The 11,686-nt window shown below is 39.8% G+C and overlaps 1 protein-coding gene across 2 annotated transcripts in view; it reads left to right on the top strand.

Annotated features, from left to right (window-relative positions):
• The first annotated feature begins 42 nt into the window (after positions 1-42).
• LOC138044050 (uncharacterized) overlaps positions 43-11,686 on the top strand; it is a 32,199-nt gene continuing 20,555 nt past the window's right edge. The window contains exons 1-11 of one of the 2 annotated variants that reach the window (XM_068890652.1): positions 43-263; positions 387-542; positions 1,420-1,630; positions 2,913-3,239; positions 6,190-7,420; positions 7,497-7,528; positions 9,578-9,639; positions 9,851-9,910; positions 10,321-10,442; positions 10,582-10,688; positions 11,432-11,530. In XM_068890652.1, coding sequence (XP_068746753.1) covers positions 101-263; positions 387-542; positions 1,420-1,630; positions 2,913-3,239; positions 6,190-7,420; positions 7,497-7,528; positions 9,578-9,639; positions 9,851-9,910; positions 10,321-10,442; positions 10,582-10,688; positions 11,432-11,530 — 2,570 coding nt within the window. In that variant the 5' untranslated portion in view covers positions 43-100. The remainder of the gene's footprint in view (positions 264-386; positions 543-1,419; positions 1,631-2,912; positions 3,240-6,189; positions 7,421-7,496; positions 7,529-9,577; positions 9,640-9,850; positions 9,911-10,320; positions 10,443-10,581; positions 10,689-11,431; positions 11,531-11,686) is intronic. The other variant, XM_068890653.1, reaches the window with a different exon arrangement.

The raw sequence follows: 11,686 nt of genomic DNA, 5'->3' as shown, positions 1-11,686 counted from the left end.
ATCCAAATAAGGTAATTTTCGGTTGGTGGCCAAATTACGCATCGAGGACCCTGCCACATGGGATCTACTAGGTGTCGGTTGCGTCCATGTTGACGAAGAAATGAAGGTTGATCGTGCTTCACGTGGGGGAAAAAAAGGCTCACTTTGTGGTCGGGAAGACATAGTGGTAACTGTACCCAATCAAGAGAGTGCTGAGTCTCGCCTGAAACCTCCAGTGGTATCAAGTCATCCACGAAAGATCATATTGAACCAAAATAAAACAGGTATCTGGAAGGTGTTTACTACTTCGCTGCGGTTCGGTTTGCAAGTAACAGTTTTCACATTGCTCATAAATTACCTCAAGCGTATACTGAGTGACTTTTAAACGTATTTTTCTTTAACCCTAGAATTTAAAGAGCTGAATAAGGTAACGGTCAAGTCGCTGGATGAAATAAAACGTGAAAAAGAACAGCGCCAAAAACAGTCAACAGCAACATCTCCGTCGACTCAAGCTAATGCTGCAACTACAATTAAGATTCCAAATGGCGGCACCTCAGTTATGGGTAAAGCAGTTTGTTAGTTTAAACACGATAATACTTTGCGCAAAGCGTTCTTATGTTCTTATTCATATTTTGTGCCACCATTTGCTTGAAATTTTCTCTGCTGGGTTCTGACAAGCTTGAATTATAATTTCATCTGGGGTTTTGAAGATTTGTCGTTTATCAATTCGCTTTGACCTGTAGCTTTCTCCATTCGCAGTTTTCTTTTTGTAAGGACTAAGGTCATGATATAATTCTCGTTTGGATCGAAACGAATGCCTTTCATCAAAGTATAATTTCAACAGACACATGCCACAAATTATAAGCTATATATGTAGCGGGGAAAATGTGTTTTGCACTAGACTGACAAGTGATCAGCATTGGGTACATTCCCAACTGTGCATCCTCTAGTGAGCATTCACTATTTGAAAGAGGGGGGTGGGCCAGAGAAATTCAGGGGAAGGTCATTATTTTTTTCCCAACCAAAAAGGGCAGATCAACATCGCGGGGTGGGGGGGTCACTTTATTTCTCACATTCTACAGGTTGATTTGAAAGAGTGATCTCTGAAGTCATGACATTATAGTGCTACGGTACTGCCTGGAAGTATTGACCCCTTTTCCACGTTACTGCCGCGTTACCTCCTTGAGACTTTCCCTCAGTAGTTGCGCAGCAGGACACTTTTTTTGTTGGGGTAAAAATACAGTCAGGCTCCAAAGTTGCCACAAGAAAGCGTACAGTGCCGCCTGGAAGTATTGACCCCTTTACTGCGTCATTGCCGCGTCACCCTGTCGCGACTTTCCCTCGGTATTCCCGTGGTAGGCCGATTTTCTGCCGAGGGAAATGTGCGGCTAGGCTCCAAAGCAGTTTTATTGATTATATGTCTTGGTATTTTTTTGCAAGGTCATACCAGTAGACCCATGACAAGAAGTGGGCCAGATGTTGTTCGCACGTCAGCTGTTACAACACATGCAGAGGCAACATCCTCTGCACGTGTATGCAGTGTAAAAGCCAATTTGCCACTTAAAGAGTTAAGAGTGCCCATCAAACCACTGCCCAACACCAATTACAAGTTCTTGAAGGCCAAATCACAGCCACTTGCATCACCTTCTAGGTATGTTTGTGTTTCTTGATTAACCCTTTCAGGCCCGAGGGGTTCCCCATTGACGAGTAAAATCGTCTGGCGTTAGACAGAGTAAAATCTATAAGTGCCATTTGGCACTATCGGGCCTGAAAGGGTTAAACGGGGACATAGTTTTTGGATGCTGTTAGCTTAACCCTTTCAGGCCCGAGGGGTTCCCCATTGACGAGGAAAACTGGATATCCATTAATTAAGGAACCTTTGTGGCAATGTTGAGAACCAAACAAACTCAGCCCACTGGTGGCAACCACCACCAGTCCACAATAGTGGGGGGGGGGGGGAAAGAAGTTTCACATTAATTGTCAATTAAGCCCCCTCTGATAAAAAGGGGTTCTCAGTAGAAGCTGGCAACCGGCGGAAATCTGCCAGTTTCTGAGCATGAAGGTAGCTGCCTGTTCAGGCTATAACTTTCGAGCCCTGAAAAGAGTTGCAAGTTACACGCTTCAAGGTTGTGTGCTTCTGGTCTCTCGTAATGATTCTCTGCACTTTAAAGGTTTCAAAGTATAATATTAGAAGATGTGTTTATACTCATATGTACTTTCTCGGGAGTGAAAACGAAACGCTTTCATGGCAATGTGAACTCCAGCTGTTTTTTTAATACTGATGTGCTAAGGTGGTACACCAACATGGTGGCTCCATTCAAATTCTACAAAGTTGCGTGAAATGCTTCAACAAATAACTCCAAAATTATGTACTGCACAGACCTGAAAATTGGATAGGTAGTTTATGAATGTGCCTCCTGCAACATTGGCTTTTTTCATGAAACGGTTTTGAATTTATTTTTTCTTGCATGACAGTGAAAATAATCTGAACCCAACGACGAAATTGGGTTGGAACCCTTTAAATGCCTCTGGTGTTTTGACTTGGTTAGTTAAGTTATGGTCAAAGATCACACCAGGATACAGGTTGTTGACCATTTACAAGCAGAAACCGGTTGGTACTAGGTTTGTTCAGATGGAAAGCTAAAACTCCCAAATGGGAAATTTAGTTGGGATCGGCGTGTACCATTTACAAAATCCGTTTAAGGTTACAGAGAGAGTCTGGAGGGAGGCAAAATCATGGGGGTATGCAAATGGTAAAGACGTTTTCAGTTTGGAAATTCCGTTTGAGAATTTCTGACTACCTTTCAAGAAATCCTGTTTTCTCCGGAAATTTTCCGTTTGGGAAGACCAAAATAGGCTTACCATTTACATTCCAACTGAAACAGCTAAACAACCACAGTTGTTGTCACTATTGACCTGTTTTTGCTTTGCAGTTCATGTGAACCACCTGAAGTGTCCATGGATCTGGACAGCCAGTTGCCAGAACAAGACTTTGATTATGTCGATGAGGACGAGGAAGGAAGTGATGAATCCGAAGATCTCGATGAGGATTACTTGCTACGTGATGATGAAGAGGAACGAAGGTTCTCCAGTCACCAAGACACGAATGGGGGATTCAACTTCGATAGATTGTCTGGCTTTACTGATACTACATCTACACTTAGTGACGAAGGAGATGATAAACTGTCCATTCATCCTGATGATTCACTGTTTGATGATGAAGATGAACCACAAGGAAGCGATGAAAGGCAGGTTTCAAGGTCAGTGCACAGATTAACGTATCCACCCAGAAAGTGCCCCCAGTTGGCAAGTAAAATTGTCTGGCAGTCTTTAAGTCTCACTCAGGTGGGGAAGGGTTAAAAATATGTGACCTTTCATGCGAAAACATACACTAACGGTTTTGTATTAAATGGGTAAAAATCAACAAGTAGTTAACAGATTTTCTAACACCTTCAATGCCTTTCTCAACACTTCCAACGGGTGCACAAAAAATCCTAATGGTTGCAATTTTTTCCCAATGGTTTGTGAAGATCCTAGTTCACCAAATCAACTTATCTGTTTTGACAAAGTGATGATTTTGACTTTCAGCAACATTATTACATTACGTTTGATGGTTCCCTTTTTATTAAGGTTAACCCACCATCGACTGTATGTGGGTGTTTCTTAGTAAAATGCACACAGAACATTGGTCAGAGTTTATAGTTGATAGAAAAAATTGGTGTTGTATCATGATTCCATCAATAACTTTTTATTACAGTACAGCCCAAAAATAATGCACGCGCAAGAACTTCTTTTTGCGTCCGCAAGCCGGTAACTTCTTGCGGCTTCTTGCGGCTCCTTACGCCACAATCCTACCAGCCGCAAGAACTTCTTTGCGGTTAGAAGTTGACACCGCAAGAACTTCTTTCTGTTAAAAAATCCTGACCGCAAGAACTTCTTTGCGGCAACATTTCAGAAAGAAGGTGATATACAAAACTCCAACAAGACGAAATTTTTCAGGGCAATGCACGGTCGAATCTCGGGAGTTATACGTATCATGTGTAACAAACGTCACAATGATGTTGATTTTTTACTAAGTTTGCACAAAGACTAGTCGCATGATAGCAATCAGAATAAACATCAGACGAAACCCTTTTGCTACCCAAAAATGCCAGTCAAAGAAATGTTTATCAAGGTACACTGTAGTGATGAGAATGGCTTTCCACGCAAACCGTTTGTAGGACTGTCGCCGCGAATGTAGAGGAATTCATTGTTGTGAAATTCACATAAATGTGAAGCTAGAATTGATTCCTGTCGGAATCTTTGAAATTTCCTCTGCATTCCTGTTTAAATATCTCAAGGAAAATGCAGTGAAAGCAGACTCACAAGACTGAATTTTTGAAGCTCGCCATTTTCATTGTTGTCTGCTCCCGAGCACGTGGCTTTATTTCACGATCGTCACCTAAAACCAGAAATGTGATTGTTTGCGTTCACTGAGAAAAAAAAAATATAAGCATGAATCAAGTTTGATGTGCCCTGGATTCCCACAGAGGCAGATTCTCTAGGGCAATTTGATGGGAAACTTGTTTTGTTTTGACGTCTTCTGTATCCATTTCAACAAAGCCAAAAGAAAAACAAGTACGCCACGGCGAATTACGTGACAAAAGCGTGACCAACTTGTTTTCAGCGTAATGGTTGTTATGCAAATTGCAGGAACACAATTATTGTTATTGCTCGTCTTTTCCTGGTGATGTGCATTCTCTTTGAAAAATAATGATATCAAACAGGAATGAAACAAGCAAATTTCAAAGCGGCCTTATTGAATCTTTGCATTTATGTGCATTTCACATTTTGAAACATTCACTCTCCTCGCTTTCGATCTCGCAGGTGACATTCTACAATGTAGTTCCCTTGATAAGTGTTTCTGAAAGGAGTTATAAATGCAGAAGCTTTTGTTTGTTATTTAGTATAAGCATTGTTATGATACCACGAGTTTTCTGTTGCCGATGAAGATATCACACGACATTTGCTTGCACATAACGCTGTCATCTTCCCGGCATCATATGCAAATGGCGTTCGCGTTCGATTTAAAACATTCAAATGTTCATTCTTTAGACGTGGTTTGTTATGCTTGCGAGCCTGCTTGTTGGTAGTTAATGGCGTGATTGAAGGTTTTTTTTTTCTGAAAGTGCAGAAATTAGTTACTGCTTTGAAACATTCACGTTCACCGGTCTTTTAAGCGAGTGCGTAAAATACGGCCTGCGATAAATTGGGATAACCAAACATCGAGTTCTGATCTCATGGCCATCGAATGTTTCCCAATAGGAGGAAACATACCATTATATCCCTTCCTTTTGAAAGCAATTTATGTTTTGGAAAACATAATCCGTAATCACCTCAGACAAGCAACACGGACTACTCTTGCGGTTGAACCCGCTAACTTCTTGTGCTTTTTGCGTCTTGCGGTTAAGTTCGTAACTTCTTGCGGCAAGCTTTCTATCTTCTTGCGCTTTGAATGTTCTTGCGGATAAACCGCAATTTAACTTCTTTTGACCGCTTGCGTGTTCTTGCGCCGCAAGAACTTCTTGCGTCACTTCTTGCGCGTGCATTATTTTTGGGCTGTACTGTAGCAATCAAACTAAAGAAAAGATGCAATGAGTGGACAAAGCCGTCTTGCCTGCTTTTGAAACATTGGCTTACAGATGGAAAATTCACAACTTTTTCTTCCCTCTTAGATCAACTCTTTTTTGAACATTTCCAACAGATAAAAGGAATTATTCTGACAGCTTTTCCCAATGCTTCTAAGGGCCTTTTTCAACACCTCCAATGGGCAAGGAAAAAGTACAACAGCTTCTCCAACACCCTTAAAGTTTTGTGAAAGCTTTCAACAGGTTGTCAACGGCTTCCCAATGGCTTTGGCCGTTTAACACAAAACCGTTAGTTTACATTTTTTGCGTGAAAGGTCACATATTGAAGTAAGAGGGACTTTTATATTGGTGACACCAACATATATCTTCACATACAACTGTACACACTTTTGTCTGTTCTGGCTAAGATTACCTTATACACCATAATTATGCCTTATGAGACATCACCAGGCTGGCCATTTTTTGCTGGAGAGAATAGAACAGACCATAATGCAGGGAACTGTGGGCCCAACTCCTTGTGAATGAGTGCTCCTATTATCATTCTTAGGATTGAAAGGGTAAAACTCCCCATTTTATTTTTTAGATCATTGGGAAGGCGATCTGGGAGTGAGCTCAGAGATCTGAGATCCAAATTAGGTGAGAAGCAGAAACATATTCCTGAAATCCCTTCCAAGACAGGCATGAGAACTGCTGGTGAACCAGATCTTAAAGAAGAAAAAGTAACAAGTGAAAGCAAAGAAACACAAAGTGTTGAAGACAAAACCAATGTTGAACATAGAAGGTCAGATAGCAGAGAAAAAAATCCAAGAAATCCTTCTTGCAGGACATGGCGCACTAATCAAAATGATAGGGATAAATCTAGAAATAGGAGACTGCCTGATGGAAGAAGAAATGATGTAATGCACATCAAAAATGATATTCCAAGAAGAGGTGCACACCCTTCAAGGCATGACCAAAGGAAAGGAAGCAGACCAAACATTGCTTCACAGTTTGGTGATTTACTGCCCACGTTAGGTACTGGTGATGGTCTTTTGCCAACTCCCGGTGCATCAACTGTGCCAGTAGGTGTTATAGCCAACATGACAATGTTAGATATGGCAATTAAGAAAAATATTCAGGAAACTGTTAATTTGTTAACTAATCCTCCCCCAGTTCCTGGTGAAACGGTAACCAGGTTTGAAGAAAGCTTAAGGCAGCCTTCTCTTCCATGTTTGCCACATGATAAGTGGGTAAAGCAGCACAATCAAGCAACAAAAAGACAGCAGAGCCACATGCAAGGAACCAAGAATACCAGAAAACCAGACCGGTTGGGTTTTTCTAAAAGTAAGGCACAAACAATAACATCATTACCTTCCCAGCAGAATAGGCCACAAAATGATACCCGGCCAAAGTGGCTGCAGCAGTCCATAAGTGGCACCAAGCAAAACGTAGAGCAAGGAAATTTGAATATAGTTTTCCAAGGAAGTTCTGTGGAAGCTGTACCAGTGCAGGAAATCTCAGAATCAGATGTTGTCCATTCATCACTGGCCACACATAGGAGACTGGAGCAGCCTGGCTCTCAAATTAATCCAAACAGCATGCTAATCAGTCATCCTACGTCACCAAACAAGAGGAAAAGTACATTTGAAAATGAGGAAGAGGTTCACGGAAGCAAGCTAGTTATTGGGACAAGCCCAGAAGGCCTGCCCCAGCCTAATAATACAAGAGCACAGCGAGCATACCCTAAACCTTTGTGTCCTCAGCAGTTAAAATTTGGGAAATGTGTGGATAGCCATTGTCAATGCTGGCACCTGTCAAGAGCTGAACTTGAAGAGGTACTGTAAACTTACTTTTCCTTTCTTAATCTTTTAGCAGCTCTCTTTTTTGACTCGTCATTATTATTATTTGCAGCACCAGAGATTTCAAAGGACTGAGCAGAAAAGGTTTGTATGCAACTTGTCTTATAGGTTACACCCAACTACATGTATCAGAAAAGAAAGTGGTTAGATTACTGTATACTCCCACAGATAAGCTGCACCCAGAATTTACCAGCTCATATCTTGGGAAAAAAGTTTTTTGAAAGTAATCAAAAGAAATCCAAGGTTGAGTCTTAAGAAGTCTTCTTTGTCCACTGTTTGTTGGATGTAAACTCCCTATTAACTTGAAACGGAAAATACTATACTTGTCTTACCCACACATTTAGCACTTTAATTAATTAATATAATGAACATCATTTCTTCCAACTTTGACATACATGTATGATTGATCTTTTTCTGGTATTTGTCGACAGGAATTTCTTCATTCAACACAGTTTTTGCATAGATTTTTGCATTACAAAAGTTTGTAGCTTAGTAACCAGGCATTAGATCAGATGGAAAACTGGACACCAGAAGCAGCCTTTTTCAAATGTTCCCACAGATAATCTGCACCCTTGATTTCTAGTGATGATTTTTGGGGGAAAAGGTGTGGCTTATCTGTGGTTGTTAACGGTACTGTAACTGATTCACACACAAGCCCCCCAACCCCATTGACAAGTAAAATTGTCTGATGCTAGACGAATCTCACTCCCAGGAGGGAAAGGGTTAAATCAGACCAGATCGTCACATTCCTGTGTTCAGGTGATTCCTTAGTATTGCACTGCGCATCCTGTACTGCGCATACGGTGTGTCAATATTTTCAAGTTGGTCAAATTTGTAACATTGTAAATATGGCGCAAGTCGATCATACACGTTGAAACAGTTCTCAAAACAATGAATGAAAACAAAACAATGTGAATGACCATAATTCTTTGCAAATAAGCGTGCACATTCCGAAAACATGGTGAATTTTGTTGTTTCGATCTACGATAATTGAGGTAGACAGGTACGATGGTGGTTTACTCTCAAACAAGCACGGTGACTGACCTATATTTCTTATTTCATAGTTTTGGTGTACAAATTATACCCTTTAAAACAAAAAAAATTATCGGAAGGAAAAAAAGATATTGCTAAAAACATAAACAAAGCCCCTTACCCAGGGACGTAAATTATGATCTTGAAAACATCGCATGGAAAAAAAGTTAATTTCAAGCCCTGGGGTTGCACTTCAAAACCCAACAAATCTAAGGAAGAATTGATAAAAATCAAACACCTAAGAACAATGACTAAAGGACGTTCGCGCCCATTGCTACTGCGCACATGTCACGCACACGTCATGCACCGCAGACCACGAAGGTAAACACGATGCTAAAGGCGCAAACATTTTCCTCAAGAATGGAACGTGAAACTCTGTGGCATCATGGGATAGCTGTAGACCCAGGTCTTCTCGGAAATGTCTCGCAATGACGTGACAGTGCGAATATACCATCGCTTTGAGAACTTCGCAGCAATTTTACTCTCTTGAATGCTCAGTGACCCCTATTTTCCGTAGATCACTTCATTTTCTGGTTAACAAAAAACAAAAAAAATCTGTGTGTGAGAAGTTACAAATATTTCGCCTATGCTCTTGTGCGGCCGAAGTTTTTTTTCTTAGACTTGTATACATGTATTGTTTTTCAAGGTCTATTTCACCTCAGAAAAAGACATCAGCTGCAAAGATTAATTTAGTTATGTTAGTTACCGGTATGTTGAATTGAGGATGTTTAACCTGATCTAAATTTCACCAATGTAGCATTTTTTATTGCTGACAGTTGTAAGCTAAGATCGTCTTAAAGTAACACAGCCTTCTAAAAGTGCACCTTGTGATCTCAAAAACGAGCACAGTGACCACCCATTTCTTTTGCCTTTTTTACAAAAGTAGGTCGTTACCTTTCTGCGTGGCAAGTTTTAAAAAAAAATTGTACGTGGGAACAGTTTGGGTGCGAACGTCCTTAAGTCATGTTCCCTAAGTTTGTCTCTTCCTTGGTGTAGTGACCAGGAATGCTGGTTCAGTTATAATGTGGGTATGTTAGTGACCAAAAGGTGCACTGTTATGTTGATATTCGTAACCATGTTTCTACACCCTGTATCTTGCAGCCAGGAGAAGTTAAAAGGTAGAGAAATGGTGGAACAAGTGCTGGCATCACATCATCAGAAAGGTCTTTTTTCTTATATACTGTGTCTTTAATTTTAAAGATAGCAAAATATGTATGTTGATGTACAAGTGTGATCAGGTGTTTTCCTCTCTTGAAACCTCTTATTTTCTATTTTCTTTGTTATGAGAGTTTAGATTCATGTCTGAATGGGTTAATCATTTACTGCAGTGTCAAATGTAAAATTGATTTGTATGTAATCTTTTCCTTCTTTTAGAAGATACCCCTGGAGTTTCTTACAATGTGGTCATTGCACTGTTAAAGGATGAGAAATTGGGCAAGTGTTAATATGGTGCTTGTAGCAAAATTAGTTAATAAAATAATGCAGAAAACACAATTTTGTGATTGTGTCAGGATTGATTTAAAGGTGTACACCATCAAAAAGATAAGCAGACCACAAAACTTGTGTGGATTATTTTGTACTCTAGTGCAAATGTGTTGATGTATTAATTTTACTTTTACCACAAAACATTTTGCTTTACACACTAGGATAAAATTAATGGTGCCATTTCTGTTACACTTTCAACCAGTAAATTCAAAAGAAATCCCACATTATTTACTTTTTCATCAATGATAAACAGTGCTAGGGTGGACAAGTAACAATTATTGTTACTGAACGTCTGTACATCAGTGAAGTTGTTTTGTATTATCAATAATATTAAATGATGATACTTTCTTTGTTTCAAGGTGCTGCGTGGCAGTTGATTGAGAGACTTCATAGAATGAATTGTCCTCCTGAGTTGCACATTCTTCAGCGTGTTCTTTATTTGTGCAGCAGGCTCAAAGAAGAACCTGCTGTGGCTTCTCAGGTAAAAGAGAATCTTATTAATCTTCTGCTTGTTTTTTTTTTGTTTTTGTTTTTACATATGGAGGCATCTAGCCCTTGACTAAGTTGTGTTACGGAGACTATCATTGTTTCCTACAGTGTTAGCATTTTTTTATTTGCAGGTGGCTTGTAAGGCATTTGATATGATTGGTGGAATGGTTCCATGTCACAATCGGCACAGTTATGAAACTCTCATAAAAGCTTTATGTCACTCTGGACAATACATAAGGTGTCTTATCTAGTAATTTTTTATCGATAAAACGAATTTCTACAAATTTTGAAGCATTCTTTAGATGAGTCATTTGAGGATTCTGGTTTTTTGAAAATGCAACCATTACATGTGTCCTGGCTGTTCTATGAATTCTTCCTTTTACACTTCTTCTCTGAGGTTTTTAGTGGTTTACAGCCGTTCTTTAATTCCCCATTAGGCTTTACCTCCTTTATTTTTACTAATAATTTGATTTATTGTCCAACTATTAGTTATTTTACAAATTATGCTCGAAATAAGTACAAATATTCCACAATATTCTACAGTTAGTTATTCGTACGCTTGGTTATTGTACAGTAGAGAACCGGTTTGACTAGTTCGGTTGCTGACGTTGCCCTGCACCCAACAAATCTGTTGCATGTTCTCAGTTGTTTACAATTCGTTTGCTAAAAACAGTGCAAAAACGTTGGATAATAAATAACTTATTAGACGTTTTGGTGTGTAGTATCACTGAGTATTTGTACTCGGGCCTGTCAAATACAGCACAACGGTTAGACGTAAAAATCACACAAATCACAAGCCAACATTTCCAGGAAAAAATGTTGGGACATGGTGGTCCCTGAATGTTTAGATTTGGTCACCAGCACCCAAGGCTGCCAATGTCAAGCTGTGCAAACATTTCCTTGAGAGAAGAGAAACCTCTTGGAGGAGGGCAGAGAACTGACAAACTCAATCCACAATACATTGTCATTTTTCACTTATAGAGCTGGTGAAATGCTACAGGTGATGAAAAAGAATGGTCACGCGCCAACATATGAAGTGTTCCTGGATTTGGTCGACGCTGCGGAAAAAGATCCTGACAGGTACAATATGACCTAATTTTCTCTCATGTTAAGCTGTGTAGTCGATTTTGTCTGAGAGTCTTGACTAAAAAAAATTGCATAAGAGGGCTCGAAAGGTATAGGAGCCCTAATGACAGGAAAACAAGTTCAAAACTTTATTAACACTCACTACAAGAC

This window comes from Montipora capricornis, chromosome 3, assembly GCF_036669925.1.
Source record: "Montipora capricornis isolate CH-2021 chromosome 3, ASM3666992v2, whole genome shotgun sequence".
Lineage (NCBI taxonomy): Eukaryota > Metazoa > Cnidaria > Anthozoa > Scleractinia > Acroporidae > Montipora > Montipora capricornis.
Note: the sequence above shows the minus strand (reverse complement) of the source record. Positions and strands in the feature narration are given on the sequence as shown.